The sequence below is a fragment of the Ostrinia nubilalis genome, chromosome 8 (genome assembly GCF_963855985.1).
Source record: "Ostrinia nubilalis chromosome 8, ilOstNubi1.1, whole genome shotgun sequence".
NCBI lineage: Eukaryota > Metazoa > Arthropoda > Insecta > Lepidoptera > Crambidae > Ostrinia > Ostrinia nubilalis.
The window spans coordinates 2,967,714-2,990,570 of NC_087095.1; the positions used below are offsets into that span (position 1 = coordinate 2,967,714).

Consider the following 22,857-nt stretch of genomic DNA (forward strand, 5'->3'; position numbering starts at 1 on the left):
ATCGTAATGTTACGTTCTCGTGAACGATCCCCGTGATTTCGTATGCGAATCGAAATTCGGACGGTTCAAAAATACGTCACCTGGTATTGTGCGATTTTTACGGTCGACTTGATGAGGGTCGCTTTATTGACTTTAAAGGTTTATAGAGTGCCAGATTCCAATTTACGGGCATGTGTCCGTTCGGAACGATAAACTTCGCCGGTTTTGTCGATTGTGAACGGTTTTCGCGCGCTACGTGTGTGGATATGCGCCTTTATACGCCGGTCAAGAATTTTAAATGCGTATTTATTTTAACTTCTTTTAGGCATAATATTTAGCTTTTAAGAGAATATTTTTAAATGAAATTTTAAATTGATATTCTAAAGAGCTTAATAATTTGAAAGCCTATTAATGTAAGTCCTACTTTATATATTTTCGTGAAGCGGCATATAATGCTGATATTATTGAAAGAAAAAGTCGTGAAATATTTGATACTTAATTATTATTAATTTAAGTAAGTAACAACTCTCAGAACAGACTTTCTCTTATATTTTGCATATGAAAAGTTAATCATACAGCTCTATCATAACCGGAGTGAATGAACTATGAAATGCATTATCACTGGCAACACATTGTCATGTGCATGTTATATTTTTATAACAGTTATCAGCTGCTGACAGTCTAGTGAGGACGATGTCCATGTAATATTGAAACATCGCCAATAATACCGGTTTTTTGGAGGGAACAACTCTTTGTAAAATACAAATAAATTGATTTGATTTGATTTGAAATGTCCGAAATCCGAATGAAAAAATACCTATTTAAAAATGTCTAATCGTATTCTGAAATAGAATTAAACTCTATAGCTGTGTTGCACTATCTTACTTTAACTTTGACAAACGTCAAAAATCTGTCAAACTCCATACAAAAAACACCGGTTATCGTCATAGTTACGGTCAAAGTTAGGTGGTGCAACTCAGCCCATAACTTACAAAATAACATTACTGTATGTTTAAGAGATTCCTTATTTTTTCTCTCTCTTAAATATTTCTGGCCCATAATTTCTCAAGAATGCTTGTTGATAAGGAATTCTGCGTAAAAAGGTCTAAAATCCAGGTAAACTGTACTAATTAAGGTTAAAGAAGTGGAACGAAGTGTTTTCGCGCAAAAAATAACTGGCTGGTATCTGCTTCATAAACTCTGCGAATGTTTAGTTGAAAAAAAAAATGTTTTGAAATTGGAACAGTGTGAGCGTTTAATCGCTCTGGGTTGCCATTAAAAAGTGCTAAAACAGAATTCAATGGCGTCATACCAACCCTCTGATAAAACGGGAATCCGGGAGCGTGTGAAGGACAGGATTTAGCGGAAATTGATTCTAAAAACGATTGACTTTTGTGTCACTGGCCGTTTTATAGCGGTAATATTTTTTTAAACGGTGGATAACGATGAAATATTTTTATTTCAATAGAAAAGGCAGGTTATAAATATGGCCAGATATTTTTTTTTTCATTTTAGTTGACACCTTATTGTATAATTTCAATTAAAAAGAGTTTTACACAACAACAACTGAAGAATATGCAGCTTAAATGTGCCATAGAGGGGCAGTACCTAAATGAATGTAATTTCAGATAAAGTGCGGGATTGAACGTGTTATTCCTATAAAATATGATGACGTTTCAACAATGGACAATCTAAAATACACACCGAATTCACTGAGTAATCAATGTAAATAATAAGGTGTTCTGTTGCTGGATCCGGTCCGAGGGACCCGCGTTTGTTCCGATGGTCCGCTTTGTTTATTCCTTTGACACAATTAATTGTGTTATGTTTTTGGTCCCATTCAACCTTTCGAACAACGCCAAACAGCCGGCGACAATTGGGTCGAGATAATACGCTTATTTTTCGATTCGATTTTGGGTGCCTACACTATTTTCGTGGATGGTTGCTAAGTAAGGGGTTATTGAATAAATCTTTAAAATAATTGTGTAAATCTATATCTTCTATCTATACTTCTCTACTTCTATCTATACTAATATTATAAATGCTAAAGTAACTCTGTTTGTCTGTCTGTCTTGCTTTCACGCCTAAACCAATGAACCGATTTTGATGAAATTTGGCATAGAGATAGTATGAGTCCCGGGAAAGGACATAGGATACTTTTTATCTCGGTTTTTGATACAGGTACGCGCGCGATAAAGTTTTTCTGTGACAGACAAAATTCCACGCGGACGGAAAGCTAGTCTGATATAAATAGAAGTTACAGGCTTTTGCAAAATAATACTTACCCCTTATTTAAGATTCAATTGAAGAATTTTTTTGATGATCTTCTTGATAAACTATAGTCGAAAAATCGTGGGTATGTTCGAATTCTCTGATGTAAAAATCTTTACAAACAAAAATCAGACTGGTTCTACATTTATTATGGCATCATGAATTAATGCAAAACCTACAATAAGAATTTAGGTGATAACTATTTGCTTAAATTAAGAAGAAAATGGATAGTAGGTATGACTTACCAGCTTTACAAGGATCCAATCCAAGGTCTCCCGAATCTTTGTTCTCATAGCTAGTAGACAGCAGCTCGTCTATGGTGAACTTGTGGGGCTCCTCCCTCCCCTCCACCGAGGTTACCTCGGCCACGACACTTAACACAATCGTCATTATCACAGCAACCGCCATCACGGACGGACGTCTACACTGGGAAGTCATTTTTGACTGTATTTTGAACACTTGATACACTATGACATTATTTCCCTTTTTGGTATCTGAAACAAAGGAAAATTTGGTTAGATAAAGGAAATAAGTTACATTCATATGTACCCTAATAAGTAATTTTAATTTAAATAGTTGGACATGCTATTCTGAGAAATCTGATCGGAGAAGTATAGATACGATCTATGATGAAGGTTACAATAAAATCTATTAACAATCCTTCAAAACCGTTCAGTCGCGTGAATTCAACAGGGTTAATAAAATGTAATTTGATTACTGAGGGTGAATTTGAAGTTGTCTAGACACGGTCTGGATTTTATTGAAATTTAATTCATGTAACATCGATTAGCTCTTAAATTGCTTGCACACTTTTTAATATTCTTAACGAGTAAATCAAATTCATTTAAATATGTTCTTGTGCTGCTTCTTCTCAGTATTGGCCTATAAATAATACCCCAAAGCAGGAAAGAGCCGCGTAAAAGAGATTTAAAAAAGCAATCTTATTGAGAAGAAATAAAGCGTGGGCGTATATTTTTGCTAATAAATGCTCAAATTAACACTTCATGACGTCAGACGCTTACAAACAGATTAGACGCGGCCAAAGGGGCATGATGGAAACTTTTGTATGACAAACTTAGGACAAGTCTTGGTCCAAACTGAGGACCGTTAATCTTATTTACATGGATCAACTGCTAACAAATAGAGCGGTACGCTTGTGTCACAGAAGGGCTAACCTTTAACCTTTAAAGGTTGATTAACATCTCTTACTTTATCTTAGGATCCGTTTAATTTCTTTTGTTGGTTAAAACTTAAAAGTTAAGTGAATAATTTAGCAGATAGAGCAGTTTGTACTGAAGAATTTACTAAGTTTCTTACTGGATAATGGTCACAAAAGATGTGGGCATTTTATTTTAAAACAAGTCAAGCATTGCTTTGGCATTTAATATCAAAAGAACTATAATTATTACCATACTTCATTCGAATGCAGTCCACGGCTGGAAGTGGGCCTCCCACTGTGTTAATTCAGCTATTGCCAGAAAATTTTTGAAGGTCGTCAAACTATCTCGGTCTTAAGAAGTTAAGCTAGAGTGATCAAAGGACACCAAAGTGTCGCCTAGGATCCACTTTGATCACCTGGGTGATCTAATCCAGGGATCAAAGTGATCAGTGATCAGAGATCTTACTCCAAGATTTGGTCCCCAATTCAAGTAGCCATTTACTCCAATATTCTAAAAGCAAACAAAAACAATTGACGAGATTCTCTTAAAGAAAACGACAGTCTTCATGATTCCTAACGATACAAGTTTCCAAATAAGATGGTACCTCCACGATATACAGTTAAGTGCTCCCTCAAGACACTGACATTGTCAAAGGCATGTTACCCTGTTGCCGGGTCACGGATGTATGCTAAGAATTTCATACAGACAACTTTAGGCATTACTCGAGGTACACTTAGTTACGCAACCTACGCTTTATTTAATGGCGGAGACTTAGGAACATAATGGAAAGTATTTCAATTTTCAGAATAAGTTTGCAGAGTCCGAAAACAGTTTCAGAATGGTAGAATGTAAATACATAATGAAACGATAATTCGTACAAGTACATAATGATTCCATAGCATACTTATGTAATCAAAAAGCTAAATCATAGTTGGATACTCTGTTCTGTAAATCATACAAAACTAACTAATCAGAATTAACAACAAAAATGATAGAATGTATTTTATTTAAGAAGTGATCTCTAACAGATAGAATGTTAATTTATTTTTTTTACTGTGGCATTTCAATGCAGTGCAATAGAAAAAGTAGTCAGTCACATTCTCATCGAATAGATCCTGCAGTCAAATTCAAAAATTTATTATAGAAAAGTAATATCCTATGAATATTGTATTCTATGGCAGCGCAGGACTGTTCACTGTGGAAAACCTTGTCCAGCAGTGGACGTCATTTGGCTGAAATGAGTTATTGTATTCTAGACCTAGCTATAATATTCGAATGTACCTATCTTAGCTTAGTAATCTTGAAGCCTCAAGGAATTATGTGTTGAACTTCAAATATTGTTTGACGTCAGCAAACTCGTTGATTACCACGGCCGATTGTTAGCGGCCTGTCCCTTTGAAGTGATGATTAGTGGGTAGTACCCACTGGGTACTGTCAGCACAGAACTTCGGGGGTTCCGGTTCAGTTGATGTAGTTAGGGGCGGTCGCCGCAAGTTTTTGTCAAAGAATTGCTCCAAGTCATATTGCTTGATTTATAGTTTTCGATTTTGGTCTTATATCATTCAAAATGTGAATGGAATTAATTTTTGTAGCAGTACTTGGATATCTTTGCGACACTGAATGAGAGGTTTTTTTTACACTAATATTATAAAGTGGAGATTTCATTGTTTGTTTGAATAGTCTCTGAAACTACTGGACTGATTTAAAAAACTCTTTTACCATTAGAACTCTACATTATGAACATAGCCAAGCATGAATCAGTGCAAATGAAAAAAAAAAGTATTTAAGTATGTTTATATCCGTTGTCTAGTACCCATAGTAGAAGCTTTGCTTAGTTTGGGACTAGATAAGAAGCGTAGTGTAAAAATATCCAAGGAAATGAAAAAAACAATGTCTCCATAATATTTTGTGAAATGCTGAAGTTTTATTACTTCTCGTTCGTTTCAGCCACGGCTTCAGCTAAGAACGGTCCTGCTAAGCTGCTTATTACTTCTCACAGTAAATTATCTAACAGTATTCTTTATTCATTGCATATTTATCAAACGTATTCTTTCAAAGCCACTAATTGCCAATTATGTTTAATAATTTTGTCTAAAGAAACCTTTGTGGGACTGTTGTATTTGACTCGTATAATTTGTTATTGAGTACCGAATACCTCTTAGAGTGAAGCGAGTGAATGAATACCTCTTTGAGGCGATGATTAGCGACCACAATAAGGTAGAAACTTGTCGAGCTTGAGTTCCCTAACTTAGTGTGAATATAGTTTGGGTTTTAGTTTTAGTTTTGGCTTGACTATAAAGCTCAACCGGAGCTTGTTTTTTATCATCAAAATGGTTGGACTAAGCTAAGACATCAAGATTATTCAGCGAACTTGAAGATTTATGACCTATTGAATTTGGAAGTGATAGTAAAATGAAATTCTAATTACCATAGTCAAAAAGATGAAACCTCACTAATACCCTGATATTTTCTGTCATATTATTGTATCTATCTTTGAATTGTGTGGAAATAAAACCCGCAACGTGTGGGAAATAAAAAACGATAAATTGTAGAATATTTATCCATAGCTCCAATTCGTCATCAAAGTTAAAAATACAAACAATGAAAAACAATACATCAACAACTTTTTAATGAATCTTAATCTAAAGGGCAGCCAGATAATTTCCAGCAATATCCACTCAATTTATCCAAAAGTTTTGGGACAAGAATGTAAAAATAGGACGAAAAAATATTCAACATCAAGCTCTGTGTACTCTTACTGATAACAAAGGTCATGGGCGGCGATAAGAGCGGTCCTTCTCAGAAACAAATATTGTTGTTGTGGTAATTTATTATGAAATTGGGAATTTCAGATGATAATCGGTTGATTTATAACACCAACTTTGTATTAAGTATTTTTCCTTAATCTAAGCGCGATATTAAAACTAGTTTAACACACAAAATGGTTAGTTAAAGGAACATAGTGTTTACTGGTTCGATACCGTCTTAAAAACTTCATGGCACTTGCCTTCACATTCAATTTAACTTAGGCCAAGTTTGTAAAAAACGGTAATAAATATTTGCTAGATGAATGAATTTATATCTGTGTTTGCTAATATCTCAGTTCACAAATCACTTTGATAATTTGTTTTTCCCTCCATTTTTCAGGTTACCTCAATATAAACCGATTTTAGATAGCCATAGTGTGCTTTTCATGTTTGCGTTCGCTTAAATGGTAAACATCTAAAGGTATTCCAATAAGCACACCCTCGTCATCGGCTGGGGATTGTCTGGGTGACGCGTCTGGCTTGTGCATTTGACTTTTGAAGGTGACCGAAAATGCCTATTTACAATTTTGTTGATTCCGAACCCAAGGGGCACCCAAGGGACCATTCTAAGCCTCTCATGTCCGTTCTGTCTGTTCGTCTGCCAGCTGTATATCAAAACCATGTAAGTAACAGTTGAGATGCCCTTTAATTTCGAAAGATAATAATCTCTATTAATCCCTACAACAAAGCTATATTAATTTGTGTTGGTGGAGTGGGTTGCCCACAATAGTTCAGCGGTCGACGGGCATCAAACTAGCGTTCCCCGAATCTCTGATACCAAGATCGTTGGGCTTGCCAACGGTGCCGTTTTCGTTTTTGTTCGATTACAGTTAGATTCGAGTCCGGCTAGACAAAATACAGTTTTCAGATATAATAATACGACTGCGAGTCCGACTCGAGCTTGGCCGTTTTTAGGACATAACTATTCAAATAAGACGCATAAGTTCGCACTAATACAATTATAATTCCTCTAACGTGATATTCCAATTTCTGATAATTATAGCATGATAATTATTCCAATTTTTGATAAAACGGCCAATAGAGTTCAGCGGCATTACCACCATTAAACTCATCAGTCATCACTATTAATAAAGTTATAAGGGTGAATAGTCCTTAAACGTAACTTTAAGTGGCAAACACAAATTTATAAATCAACATTTTAAGCCAACGTTGACTCCCAATTTTTAGTTCGGAGAAACGTAAATTCATTAAGTATCTGTCTAATAATATCAATTCCCCGTCCATTTAGAAGGAAATCTTTAATCTAATTGTTCATCATGAATCACCGCTAATTTCGTAATATCAAAATCCAGTTCGTTACTGTCTAATTTAAATAGTCCATCAATCTCTAATGAAGGGCAAATATTTAATCAAGCGTATTTCGAGGGTAATTTGGTTATCTGCGAAAGATTAAATATCTAAAATCTAAAGATGAGCGATTATACTTGGCTTCTGTCGAGTTCACGTGCTTCTAGTTTTGTAGGATATACTTAGGAATAACTTATTTATTTATTTAAATACAATTTGATTTTTGGTTAACAGCGTCTTATATCGTATTAATGAACTAATTTTCCCATTTAACCTTTTAAGATTGTGTTCAGATAGTGTTCATTGTATGTAACCTCTAGTTAACTCGGTTGTGCTGATGATTTTGCTACTTGTTTGAATATTACAGTAGCCTTTTATCTTGTTTATAATATTTGATTATTACTTTCTATGTCACCTTACCCTACCCGTTTATAAGCCAACCACTAACCGAATCCATAGATCATAGAAACGCCAACCTTTTTACGAATCTGTCAAATGTGCTCAGATAGAAGATAGAAGTGATATTGTGCCTAAGCAAATAATTTAACGCCCGTATTTAGAAAAATCACTATGAGATCTCACAGTGCGCGTGGACACACATGGTGACGCACGAACCAATCCCAGAGCTCTATTCAACACTGTGCGTTAGACTTGCTGCTTCATTTAAGCAAGCATCGTTTATGAATACAGGCGTAAAAGTCATTCGTTCGTTTGTTTCAGGCAAAAGACTGCTGTTAGACGAAGATTCTCCCCCAAGGGTTTCCACAATGACCGGTCCTGCTAGTTTAAAATAGGTAGGTACTTACTAGGAGAATTTTATCTTATCGACTCATGTCGGTTGAGTATTTTACCAAAGTATATAAGTGTTCAACGGAACTTTTTGTAATACGTAAGCCCCTCTTTGTTTTTAATACCTATTTTGATTTGTATAACCTCAGCAACATTTGACGGCCGAAGTTCTAAACCTTGTAACCCGCAATTTTGTTTTCGCGGCATCCTAAACGCAACGGACACGGCGCCCGGCCAGAAACAAATGAGGATACGGTACATATCCACCGCTTTACTCAAGGTCTTCAGTTCATGGCATTGACATTGTTTTTGTAGAGCACTGTGTTAACCTAGTTATTTCATAATCTCGGGACTTCTTAAGCCAAAAAAATGTTACACTATTTCTTTTTTCAGAACAGCAGTAGATAGATCAGCTGTAGAATTCAGTCCATTAAAATTAGAGCTTTCAATAGAATGTTCCCCTTGGACAAAGAAAAAGAAATGAAGGATAAAATAAATATTGGGATACCGTTATGACAGGTTTACGTTATTTTCTTAACATTCAAAAACATGGTTTACATTAACAGTAAATATATTACAGATAAGATTCATTAAAGAGAAAATGTTGAAGTAAAGCGTCAGGAAATGTCACAGGCTTATCAATCGATCATGAGGTGACTAGACCTCGTTCAATGAGATAAGTAAATTATAAGTAATTGTAAATAAATTAAATTAGCCCTTGTGCATACATCGAGGCAAACATCAAACATTGAATAACAGCATGCACATTAAATAGCAGAACTCAACAGCTTTATCAGAAAACAGCACGTTTATTCTAAGTACAGACAATCGGTACAACTAATCAACCACTGTTCTTTGACCTTTGCTTTTGTGTTCATTTTACAACTGCTCTCATTTCTCCAGTGAATAAGCAGTCTTTGGTGGTTAGAATAGAGTTGTTTTTGTTTTTGTGAAAAGTGGACTTACGCTGTTTTGCTCGGCGGAATGAGTGGAGCGGTTGCTATTATCGTCGAGTGATAAGGGAGATACATTCCAATAATAAAGCATTTGCTTTCTTTGTGCGCACATCTGGGGGATAGTGGGGCGTTAATATTACGACTTAACCTGTCTTGATAGCGATTACTTGCGACTGATTTACAGATTTTTTCAGTCATGAAGTAAGATTTAGTTTCGTTTTCTTAAATAATCTAAAAACTCATAAAGTAACGTTCCAAAAATAAATATGCAACACATGAAAAGTTTATCAACGAGCTTCTATTTCTTCTTTTTAATTCGGACAACATTTAATTTTTAAACACGATAATAATATCTACTCCTGCATAATTGCTGTATGGTTAAGAATATTGTCTTATCATGATAAATAAAAAGAGTAAGGCTGAGTAGCACCATTTTACTTTAACTTAACAAACGTCAAAAATCTGTTAAACTCCATACAAAAAGCACCGGTTATTGTTATTGTTACGGTTAAAATAAGGTGGTGCAACTCAGCCTAAAAGAAAAAAAGGGCTTTGAGTAAAAGACAAGATTGTAGAGAGCAGTAAGTAAAGTTATTACAGTTTTGCCGGATCTTCCGAGCTTTTTCAAATTGAATGTGGTTTTAGCGTGGATGTAGCTATTTGTTTGATGTCACTCTGCCGTATTTATTTTGAATTGCTTCCCTTTTTTATGTCGAGTGATCTTTATTTTGGCGAAGTGGATTCAAGTAAGAGTTTACCTTTAGCGCGGTTACTTTTGTATTAACGCCCGTTTTAACAAACATTACTATGAGGTCTCACAGTGCGCGTGGACGCACAGGGTGACACAGGAACTAATTACAGAGCTTTATTCAACGCTGTGCGTTCGATTTGCTGCTTCACTTAAGCAAGCATCGTTTGTGAATACGGGCGTTAGGCGCTGGCGATGACGAAGACTTTTTTTAATCCAACATGAGATTACGAGTATAGTCAAATTCTGTTCTTAATTGATAAAATAAACCCGTTTAATATTATCTGTAAGTATTTTTTCATTGCCATATACCTACTATTAAACTCGATTGACTCTACATTCTACTTAAAAAAAATTGTTATCTGTTTACTCATTATTTCAGTAGTAATCATTAATAACAACGTCTTGCTCGTTTTAAAGTTTTAAAACTAACTAAAAAATCTTGTTTCTCGTAAGGACTAGAATTCGCTATTTGCAGTCTTTCCCGAACACGAGTATAATCCGGGCCTTTTCAAGGCAATTTATATTAAATAGGCACTTACAGAGTGGGTATGTACCACCTAGACTGCATCTCAGTTAACATGGTGCGATTGCGATCAAATACCTACCTTGTGTTGCATAAAAAGTTTTTGGTGAAATCATACGCCTAATAATGAATCTTTTTTTTTTAATCCACAACGAGGAAGCTCATGGCCTGTATCTCACCTGATGGTAAGTGACGATCAGCCCGAAGGTGGAAGCGAGCTTCACCTGGAATCCTCAACCACGGAGGAACTGGCTATCTTACCTCTAACTGCCGGAACACAACAATGCTGTGAACATTGTTGTTATGGCGACAGACTTAGATAAGATGGTGGTAGCTAGCCAGGCGGACCAACCAAACCGAACAGAAAAATCTGCCCCCACTGGGAATCGAACCCGGGACCTCTGCGTCTGAAGCAGGTGGTCTTACCACTAGACCACAGAGGCAGTTAAAATCGCTTATGGTTGATCATTTGGGTGACGTTTGACATTTGCTGGTAATATTTGTCTTAAATATACGGCGTGTACAAAGACAAAACGTTTCATACCTGTCTATTTTGTGTAAGCATTGTAATTCAAAACGGTTCTCGCTCTCACGGACAACAAAATAACGAAATTACCCACCGCCTACGCAGCGGGACAGTCGGGGTTAAAATACAATTTTACAATTGTACACAAATTGTAATTTTTTTAACAAATTCCCTTTATGGACTTGCGCGTACATTATTTGACGACCCCGTCGATTTGAATGTAAATCAGTACACGATTTGCATTTTAACTGTTGTAGTCGTAAAAATAATGTAATAATTTTAATCCTGAAAGTGAGGAATAAACAAAAGGCTTAATTGGTGTAGCGCGAAATTATACTGAAACATAATATTTTGGTTAGCGTGGATGAGTTTTTTTAATTAAATATTTCCCGTTTTTGCAACATTTTTCTTTACTGCTTCGCCACTATTGGGAGTGATGGTATTTATTTCTAAACGCATCCAAATTTAACGAATAATGTTATTGCTGTAGGTCTTTAGCTAGTCTTCAACATTTTATTAAAATCTTGTACCTTTTCGTACGTGATTGTACCCGCGCGAACAAATTACATTTAAGCACGGAACCAAACATGACATCCTAATTTACGTTTTGTCAAAATTAATACATATCGCCATTGTAACGACAGCGCGAACGTCGCGTAATGCTCGCCGTAAATCGTAAAGGTGAGTATAGACTGGAGCATTCACTTGTAACAGAACAACGAGCATATGAAATGTCTAGTGTATCACCCTGGTCGCAAACCAAACATCATAAATTTTACTATTTGCAAGAAAGTTATATTTAGGTGGGTTAGACCAAAAAAACAAAAGTTTTTGTGTAAACAAAAATTGGCTTTCAGCGATTACCCCACGCGAATATCAACAAACCCAAGAACACAAAGATTATAGAATAATTTTATGCTCAAGCATTCTAGAATCTTTGTAAAAAAGGCAGAACAACTAAGAATGCTCTATCTCTGTTTACAAATAACTTTGCTAGAGTGGGAATAAAGTGAGCATTCGCTCGTTTGGTCTAAAGCCACCCTTACATAGAATTGCTCTAGTCTATGCTCACCTTAATGTTCGCCGTAAATCGTAACAGGTGACGGCAATAGAATACCGGACGGATCGCTATTCGTATTCGCCCGTCTGCGCTAATGTGTTGTACGCTTTATGTTTAGATGAGAATTACGCATTTTTGGTACGAAGTATGATGCCTTTATACGGTCGAACAACAAAAATGTGTAGAAAAAAATAAAATCTGATAGTTTCAGTTTCATTCTATTGGTCTGGTGGTCCTGTATTCGATTCCCATGTGGGATAGATAATTATATTGTTAAAACAGTTTGTAATCAAAGTTTTATATGATTTGATTTAATTATTTACCTACTTACTTAGTTTATAATATGATACACAAACTGAAAGCAACAAGACTCGTTTTAACTTACATTTGTCTCGTATTAATTCTATGTATTAATTTTGACAAAACGTAAATTGTCGTCGGTCCACCTTGTGGGTGGGCGTCCAACGAACAAAAGTCGCTGACATAGCCCGACGGATTAGCAAGCTGAAGTGGCAATGGGCAGGGCACATAGTACGCAGAACTGACGGCCGATGGGGCAGCAAGGATCTGGAGTGGAGGCCGCGTACCGGAGAACTGTTTATTATCCAGTTTAATTTATAATTATAACAGTTTAAATACCAATCTAGAAAGGGAGGAGGCGTAAAGATACGTAATGTGGGTGTCGAGAGGAAGGACCTTTCATACAATCCTCAAACAATTGTAATCCATGCAAACGTATTTACATCTCAATGAGTTACCGAATGTCGGAATTAAGCTTTTGTATGAATTGACGAGCATATAAAAGGTAAATTGTATGAATTAAAGCCCCTATAAGTGTATGTAGAGTGAAATGAATAGAGCCTCTAAAGTGTATATTACAGAAGGAAGCTCGAAACTTGGTAGATTTTTTACCCGACTAGTACTGCGCCAGAAGGTAGGTTATGATTTTATCATAGGTGAAGCAGCAAATCGAACGAACAGCGTTGAAAAGAGCTCTCTGATTGGTTCGTGTGTCACCTTGTGCGTCCACGCACACTGTGAGACCTCATAGTAATGTTTGTGAATACGGGCGTAAGACTAGTGACTGCAATTTCGATAAAGACCACATACTTAGGATAGATAGAGTTTTGAGCATTATATTTTAATAATGTTTATACGTGAGTAGAAATGATGAGATAGATCATCATTTCTTTGGGTTTAATCAAGTTGAGAATGAATAGGCATTTAACAGACACGTACCTATGTACCACCCTAGACTGCATGTACGTGTAGGTACAATGAGGGTTTTCGCGAATGAAAAATCCGCCAGATGGCAATACGTAGACGCGAGGTCCAAATGCTGCATGATTGGTTATTTTTGACATGACATTGACAGATATGTCAAAATCCACCAATCACGCAGCAGTCAGACCCCACATCCACGTCCCGCCATTTAGCGGATCTTTCATTCGCGAAAACCCTCATTGCAGTCATTTATGTACTTGCCTTTTGCTGTTTAAAAAAAAGCTTGTCTTCTTTGTTTGCTTTTGAATAATAATCAGTTACATTGTATAAAAATAATACACAAAGGGCACCCTGAAATTAGAGACTGAACATTTGTACTTGCGAGTAAAATACAAACATTTAATATTGTAGCTTACAATTTGAAGCAGGTGCCGTCTGCGGTGACTGATCTGGGCAATAATTAAATAAATTCAAGAGTTCGCGCTTGATGCTTGTCACTCATATTTAAATTAGTTTTAGGTAAATAAATTTACTTTATATGAAGCTGTAAATTAAATTCTTTAGCTCTACAATTTGAAATCAAATGTTTCTTTAGAGTCACTTATTAAACGAAACGATAAGTACCTTTGCTATTTTCTGAGTGAATGAGTGGAGAATATTTAAAATATGCTTATGAAAAAATAATATTTAAAGTCTCTATCAAACATTTTAGAATGCGAAATTGAATTTTAGGGTGACCTTAAATCAACCGTAGCGGGGGTAAAGACGAGAGAGGGCATCTGAGGTAGCATCATACAAGCTTTTTATAATGTGCTTGAAACTGCACTTATGTTACATAAGGCAATATTTTGATGTTAGCAATGGATTTCGAATATAAAAAATGTACCTACTTTTAATTTTAATGGATAAAAAATATCAAATATTGAGGCATACCTCAGATTTTGTTTCTGTCGTGGTCTGGGTCACGGCAGATGACCGTTCTTCTTTACCTGAGCAATTGATTGCTTCCAAAATAAATAATAAATAAATAAATAAATAATAAATCTTTAGACCGAAAATCAAACGAACATTTAATTTTCTTTTGTGTTCTTTTTATGTATTGAACAACTTTTACTATCGTAAAAATAGAAGTTATTTAATTGTTTCAGGAAAGCTTTACTGAAGATTAATAGTTCTTCGATGAAAATCGTGGCTCAGTAAGCGCAGCGTGGGAAGTTGGGAATCCAGTAAAATGGAGCGACGAGATTCGCAAAGTTCAGTAGTTATAAAAATCAAAAGGCTATTGTCTTGTTGGTATGAAATGGAAGAGGCCTTTGAATCCTATGTAAGTCTATATCCTATCTAGTGTTTTTAAAACTTTTTTTAAACATCTTATGTATTTTGTCGCCACGTGAAAATACATAGAAGATACACAGTCAACATTACAGAATCAGTCATAAATGAACATATTATTAATGTTATGCAAACTATTTATTTAAATAGGTAAGCTTTATAAATAGCTAATTTTTAACCATTTTTTCAGCATGCAAAGCTTGTAGTAAGAGACTAGTTATTCTGTGACTTATTTAATTGTAACAACATAAACAGCGTTAGACGTTTTTTGTTTCAATTAGGTATATGAATTTACGAGTATAGCTGTTATTGATTTATTTAGATTTTTTAATAGGTATGATTATTTTTAAACATTTTGCTATACCTTAATTAAACCCGATGATATACAAATACACAGATCATTATGAAGACCGACTGTGTTAAAAATTATTAAGAGTTGTGTCATCTCGTTACAAAAGAAAACGAATTCACGAATGAGTATTAAATATTATAAATACTTAAGCCTAATTGATTTATATTTGCATAAGCATTCTCCACGCAATAATAATTGCTTATGTCAAATTAAAAGTTACAAAGATCTCTAACTTCGTTTTTGGAATTTTGTGCTGATAACAACTTTTTTAACTAAATAGATAACAACATAAGGCAATAAGTCATTCACTTATCATTACTTAAACAAACTGACTCGACAAAGCTAAGAAATTCGAATTATTTAACTCACTTAAGTCCGTCTTAAATTGCAAAACATATACTCACATCCCGAAAAAATCACGTGACCAACTTTCTCACTGCCAACTCACTCGCAACTCGATTGTAAATCACTCACTCGCGGTCATCACACAGACGGATACGCGTGGCGGGGTCCTGTGGACAACTGACACCGTCCCGTCACACTACGCCGCGGGTACTGATAGGGAGAAAAGTTTTAACTGGCCATTTCGTTAATATTTCACGCGAGAAAATTAAAAAGTATAGTTAACTAGATGAAAAGTTGAGCGGGGCTGTGCCATAAATGTAACACGAAGGGTTACGTTTAAAAAGTGATCTAACTTTTTACTGACATAAGTTTGAGCGGCGAGTAGAGCGTCTAAAGTGAAAATCGAGCTCAATATGATCTACATTAATGACTGAACCAGATAGAAGGATAAGTACCTAAAATGGGTTTGCCTTTTTGTGGTGGTATGACAAAATATTTATTTATTTATTTATTTGTAATAGGTATACAAACATAGGTATACAAATATGACAAGCATTAGTTTATTTTGTGAGTTAAAATTTTAAGAAAAGTTTCACTTTTTTGGGAAAAGATAATATTAATTTGAGACAAATCGTTGGGTACCTGAGCTTAATATAGCCACCAAAAGAATGTTTCACAACAAAACATTGCATATTCTCCATATTGCAGAACAAACGTCTTCCTACATGAGCCCAATAATTCCTCATTTAGGACGGCGCAGGATACAATTGACAGTCGTGCTAACACCCGCCCACGCATCGCTGTGGTACTGGCAGCTTAAAAAGTTCAGTGGATTTAGGATTAGCGTACAAAGTTACACTTTGTACTAAACTCCATTTAGGTTGAGATTTTATGTCATGTTATTAGTATTGTACGGACTGTTTTAAGTTGGGATTAATGTTTTTAATTAAATAACCTAGACAGACAGCATTGTCTAATGTCTCTACTGAAGTTGCACGACCCTCTCTAAGCAAGAGGATTTGGCTCACACTCTCCATTCTGACCAAATGGAATGGGGAGACCTGAAGTTAGCATATTTATTTCGTCCCATATGTGACTTTTACGACACCCAGAGATAGAGTGGGATTATTGTTACTGATAATAAATCCAATATTTACTAACCTAGAGTTATAACACTCAGTCGAGTAAAAACCAGTCATTTCCACAATTAATACGATCGCACCAAGGGTCTCTATGATGTCATGTCTACATCACTCTAGTGGGTAGTCGTTAATAACGAAGTGTCATACACATATGAAGTCATACACAATCATCCAGCTGACAACCACTAGTGAAATTACCCACATTTTAATCATGATACTTACTTTTACAATGTTGAAAAATCATGAGAGTTAAGGTTACTAGTGCTAAAGTTGTTACTTCATTCATTAGAACAATTATGTTATTCAAATATATTTTTGTTTATTCCAATTTTCATGCAGACTGTACTCGGTCTTAATTCAGCCGGCTGTCAAAACTGTGCACAACAAGTCGCCGTGTTAAAGTTTATCTCAAGTAAACAGCGCTAATTAGCGTGGAGATAATCAAATTAAATGACCACGGGCCTGCATAGCAACTTTGAACTGTCAGTGTCAAAAATGTTTTTTTTTGTGTCATGTATAAAATAAAAAATCTGAGGTTAATGCCTGATAAAATAAGTGTATTTAGAATGTATTTCCGAAATAATACATGGCTTCTAGAGTTTTAGATAGCTTCTGACAAAATTAACTTATTGCCAGATATCAAAACGTAAGATTAAAGAGCTTTTCGATTTGATAAAAAACATTAAAATTAACCATTAGAATTAAGAAGAAAATAGAGTTTTTACAATTATTTTCGATTATTTCTAGTTCTAGTCTAGAAGAATCTGCTCAAGCGGGTAGTTCAGACGAATCAGCATTACTAAGCATCATGAAAATGACATTCATGATGTTATCAAAGTTATCTCTTTTATCAAAGTAATTCGACCTCATTCATAGGTCATTTGGACTCGTAGAGATTATGTCCTCTGACGTCAGAGTTCACCAATAGACGCTAAATGTTAACTTAAAAATCCATAGAACATTGTTAGAGAGAGTTAGAAATAAAACGTTTACCTACTTAGGCTGGGTTGCACCATCTACTTTAACAAACGTCAAAAATCTGCACAAACTCCATACAAATAAACCGTTTATTGATAAAATTTACGGTTAAAGTAAGGTGGTGCAACTCAGCCTTACAGTATATTTTACGTCAGTTGAACTCTAGCCTCTCTAGATTAATTTAAAATTACGCATTAGTATGACCTTTTGTATGATATCTGTTTACGCGTGATAATCAAGGTAGGTAGGTACAATCATTATCATCCATCTCGCACGAGTAGCGACACTGACATTCAGTAGTTTATACTCCCTAACTGGAGGTCTTTGCAACTATATCATATAATATGCGATTATTAATACTGTTGGAGGTCACGTACCGGGAAACTCAGCGTGGGACGTCCACCCACAAGGTGGAACGTCGACATCGTAAAGGTAGCAGGGAAGCGCTGGACGCAGGCCGCTACCAATCGATCAACATGGAAAGCATTGGGGGAGGCCTATGTTCAGCAGTGGACGTCCTATAGCTGAAATGATGATGAATACTGTTTAACGAATAATATTAGTAGGCCCATTTAAAACAATGATTACCTAGCGTATCGTTACCACTTTTTAAATTCTCAAATTAAAGCTAAATATTCATCTGTTCTGAATTTCCTCTGTTTGATTGATTTTTATTGTGATGGCATGTGCGTGTCAACGGTGTGTAAGCAAAGATAAAACTTATAAAAGCATGGCATTGCTAGAATTTTTATTTCAAAAGATTTGAATAAGTATTTTACTCATATTTTTTTACTAATTTTTAAAATCCAAAAAAGTTTTGTTACGTATGTAGGGCACAAAAAGTAGAAACATACAAGTACGATATATCACGGAATCCTCTCGCAGGCACATTGATCCTCGAAGGTTAAACCTTTTGAAAAAAAGGGATAAAAATCCGTCTCCCGGAGCAATATTATCTCTTTCGCTGCATCGCGCGGAAAGGTATAAGCTGAGTTAGCTGCCACACACGTTAGGATGTTAGGTTCCGTGCCATTTTTTAAATTATTTGTTAAAAAAAACATTTCAAACTGTTTGTTTGTTTTTTTTTCTTTCGCTGCATCGCGCGGAAAGGTATAAGCTGAGTTAGCTGCCACACACGTTAGGATGTTAGGTTCCGTGCCATTTATTAAATTATTTGTTTAAAAAAAAACATTTCAGACTGTTTGTTTGTTTTTTTTTTCTTTCGCTGCATCGCGCGGAAAAGTATACGCTGAGTTAGCTGCCACACACGTTAGGATGTTAGGTTCCGTGCCATTTTTTAAATTATTTGTTAGAAAAAAAGCATTTCAAACTGTTTGTTTGTTTTTTTTTTCTTTCGCTGCATCGCGCGGAAAGGTATAAGCTGAGTTAGCTGCCACACACGTTAGGATGTTAGGTTCCGTGCCATTTTTTAAATTATTTGTATAAAAAAAACATTTCAAACTGTTCGTTTTTTTTTCTTTCGCTGCATCGCGCGGAAAGGTATAAGCTGAGTTAGCTGCCACACACGTTAGGATGTTAGGTTCCGTGCCATTTTTTAAATTATTTGTTAAAAAAAAACATTTCAAACTGTTTGTTTGTTTTTTTTTTCTTTCGCTGCATCGCGCGGAAAGGTATAAGCTGAGTTAGCTGCCACACACGTTAGGATGTTAGGTTCCGTGCCATTTTTTAAATTATTTGTTAAAAAAAAAAACATTTCAAACTGTTTGTTTGTTTTTTTTTTCTTTCGCTGCATCTCGCGGAAAGGTATAAGCTGAGTTAGCTGCCGCACACGTTAGGATGTTAGGTTCCGTGCCATTTTTTAAATTATTTGTTAAAAAAAAAACATTTCAAACTGTTTGTTTGTTTTTTTTTTCTTTCGCTGCATCTCGCGGAAAGGTATAAGCTGAGTTAGCTGCCACACACGTTAGGATGTTAGGTTCCGTGTTATTTTTTATGATATTTATTTTAAAATATATATTGTAACATAAAAAAACCAACCATGACATGGCATTCACATTGAAATATTTCAATCAATTGGTTGGGTTTTTATTGCGGTCAAGCTGTAGATCCCTGGCTATACAGGAGTCGCAGCGGTGGGAACGTTTTGGCTCAGAAATATGAGTTTGATTTCCATCTTACCTGGTGATGAGATCAAAGATAGAACATGCTTGCTCAGTTGAAATGTAACTAATCGTTGCTTTAATTCCCAACACTGCCAACTTTTGTACAGCCACGATCAACATAATAATCAATAAAAGTCCTGGGGAATAGGTAAATTATAACCCGAAAAGATATAATCAGACGAATAGTAACAACAATGAGGAATTTGATGTTCAGTATGGTACTAACATCTAAATATTTTAAAACGCTCAGACGTACTAGGACTCTGACATAGAGCCACAGAGTTATGCCTACACTTCTTATCCTTTGACATTTTCCTATTAATACATGTACGCAGGTATAAGGATAAAGTTAATTCCTCTTTCCTGAACATCAAATAGCTGACACGATGTGATTGAAATTCTAATTGTAGATACAAATTAAAATCTATTAATAAAACTAATTATTCGGTTGAGTACGCTTGAATACCAATGAATTTGAACTGTTCATTTGATAATGTAGCTTTAAATTATACCTAAGTGATACAAGAACAATTAAACTACTAAATTGCGAACTAAATAGGTTTATAGAACACTTATAAAAAAAACATTTATTTCAGGCCAGGGCCCATATAATTTCAATAATAATTGCATTAAATAAATTAAATAAGTAAAATCATAATAATATCATACTTATGCTGGGTTGCACCATATTACTTTAACTTTAGCAAATGTCAAAAACCCGTCAAACTCCATACAAAACACACCGGTTACCATCAAAGTTACGGTCAAAGTTACCTAACTTTACACGTTACTAAACCTTAAGTTACTGTTTTTGCTATCATTTCTCTTCATTACTGCAATAAAAGGTTTTAAAAAATAAATCTATAAGTACAGTATTCAATTAGATTCAGAAAAAGAAGCTTGTAGAGACTGCACCATTTATTTTGGTTTTATTTAAATTTCAAATCAAAAATGCTTAAGAATTCAGCATAGGGAACCTTAAAATCACATTACTTCCGAGTCGCCGTGTCCGACTCTACATGACGAGGGTCGCAAATCTCGCCGCCATTATTCCCAGTTTTTTTATTGAAATACACATTAGGATGGGTTTACATCGCTGTGATTTTATTTTAGACTAGCGGCCGCCCGCGACTTCGTACGCGTGGATCCCGTTTTACCCCCTTCATCTATCTTACACGGTTAAGATTTTTTCATACAAATGTTTTTTCCCGCTAACTCCCGTTCCCGTGGGAATTTTGCAATATCCTGTTGTAACTAAGCTTTAAGTTTACTAAGGTACCTGCATGCCAAATTTCAAGCGTCTATCTTACGCGGTTTAGATTTTTTCATACAAATGTTTTTTCCCGCTAACTCCCGTTCCCGTGGGAATTTTGCAATATCCTGTTGTAACTAAGCTTTAAGTTTACTAAAGTACCTGCATGCCAAATTTCAAGCGTCTAACTTAAGCAGTTTAGATTTTTCATACAAAAAGATTTTCCCGCTAATTCCCGGTCCCGTGGGAATTCCTAAGTATCCTATAACCTGCCCAGGAGTATGAAGAATAATTGTACCAAGTTTCGTTAAAATCCGTCGAGTAGTTTTTGTTTCTATAAGGAACATACAGACAGACAGACAGACAGACAGACAGACAGACAGACAGACAGACAAAAATTTTACTGATTGCATTTTTGGCATCAGTATCGATCACTAATCACCCCCTGATAGTTATTTTGAAAATATATTTCATGTACAGAATTGACCTCTCTACAGATTTATTATAAGTATAGATAACTTTTATCCGAGATTTGCTCGCGCGGATTTTTAAAACTGTTTGTTACATAGCCTTATGGCACTCAGGAATGATGTGTCTTTTTAGTAGTTGAATTTTTTTCATAAAAGGTTTAAGTAGTAGCTCCAAACAAACACCTACAGACTCTGCCACTTTATAACCTAAGCTATCTGTTCTAAAACACACTGCAGTTAACTGAAAACTTCAAACAATGCAATAAAACGAATGCGGTCTAGAATGACTCAATGATTCATTTTAGGAATTCAAATTCCGAAAATTCACATTTTTGGATTACCAACTAAAATTGAATTGAATGAAAAGCACGAAAAAGTTGTGAAGTGCCGCTGAATAGACGGAGTTACTGACTCTCACAGAACAGCTATTAAACGATCCTTGACTAAAGAAAACAACTTAAGTATAATTAATAACTTAAGTACCTGGATGCGGGCAGCACTACTAATCATTGTGGAAATCCATGGGAGAGGCCTTTGTCCAGCAGTGGACGTTATTCTGAAACGAATGAATTTATAAAGCTTAGCGGCTTATAAAAGTGGTCAGTCTGAAACTGCCCTTACAGAGCGTGAGTTTTACTAGATTGTCGATACGTGAACACAATAAATCGTGCTAATAGCGCCGCGGCCGCTGTGCGCTTCACAAGCTTTTTGAAAAAAAAGATTGCGGTTTAAATCTGTTTTTGATAATAACAAACAACACCAGGACAATACAAGAGGTGTGGATTTGACAACACAGGAGTACATGGTACCAAAACCAACATACATGATTCTGACTGTCAGTGATGCAAACCTAATATAATAATTCTCCAGACAAATTAGGGATAAACTTTATTGAAAATCAAATCCAAGATCTATGGATCAAAATTCTCAATTCTACCCACGAAATGGATATGGAGACGCATTAAAGAGCTTTATTATGACAGAAGGATTTAACTAGGCGCCTACAAAGTAAGACGATTTTTTTTCTTTTAACACGCGATTCATACTATCATAATAGCCCAGTACAAAAAACGACTACATTTAGGCTGAGTTTCACTACCTTATTTTAACCGTAACAATAATAGTAACGGGTGCCTTTTGTATGGAGTTTGACAGATTTTTGACGTTTGTTAAAGTCAAAGTAAGATGGTGCAACTCACCTTTATTATTGCAAAACTAGACACAAACAAGTTAAATTAAAGCTTGTAAAAGGAATATTTTTTGTGTAAGCGTACACCACTACATATACGCCATACCTACATTTAGGTACATCAAAACGTCTGTCTTTCTGTACCATCTCCAGTCTATTGAAGAGCATGTTTTCCCTGAATAAAAGCCTCGGTCTGGAAAATACATGGGAAATGTCGGATCCTTTAATCTCTTAAAACGCGCAGACGCGTCTCGAAACTCAACGTACGGAAGTCACACTGATGGATTTATTTTTTGGTGAAAATTGCTGGGTAACTTAGG

General features: G+C 35.4%; 1 protein-coding gene across 1 annotated transcript in view; it reads right to left on the minus strand.

Moving 5' to 3' along the window:
* LOC135073724 (tolloid-like protein 1) overlaps positions 1-15,571 on the minus strand; it is a 113,773-nt gene extending 98,202 nt beyond the window's left edge. Inside the window, exons 1-2 of the mRNA XM_063967880.1 lie at positions 15,443-15,571; positions 2,496-2,744 (exon numbers count right to left, since the gene is read on the minus strand). Coding sequence (XP_063823950.1) covers positions 2,496-2,688 — 193 coding nt within the window. The 5' untranslated portion in view covers positions 2,689-2,744; positions 15,443-15,571. The remainder of the gene's footprint in view (positions 1-2,495; positions 2,745-15,442) is intronic.
* Positions 15,572-22,857: the final 7,286 nt, after the last annotated feature.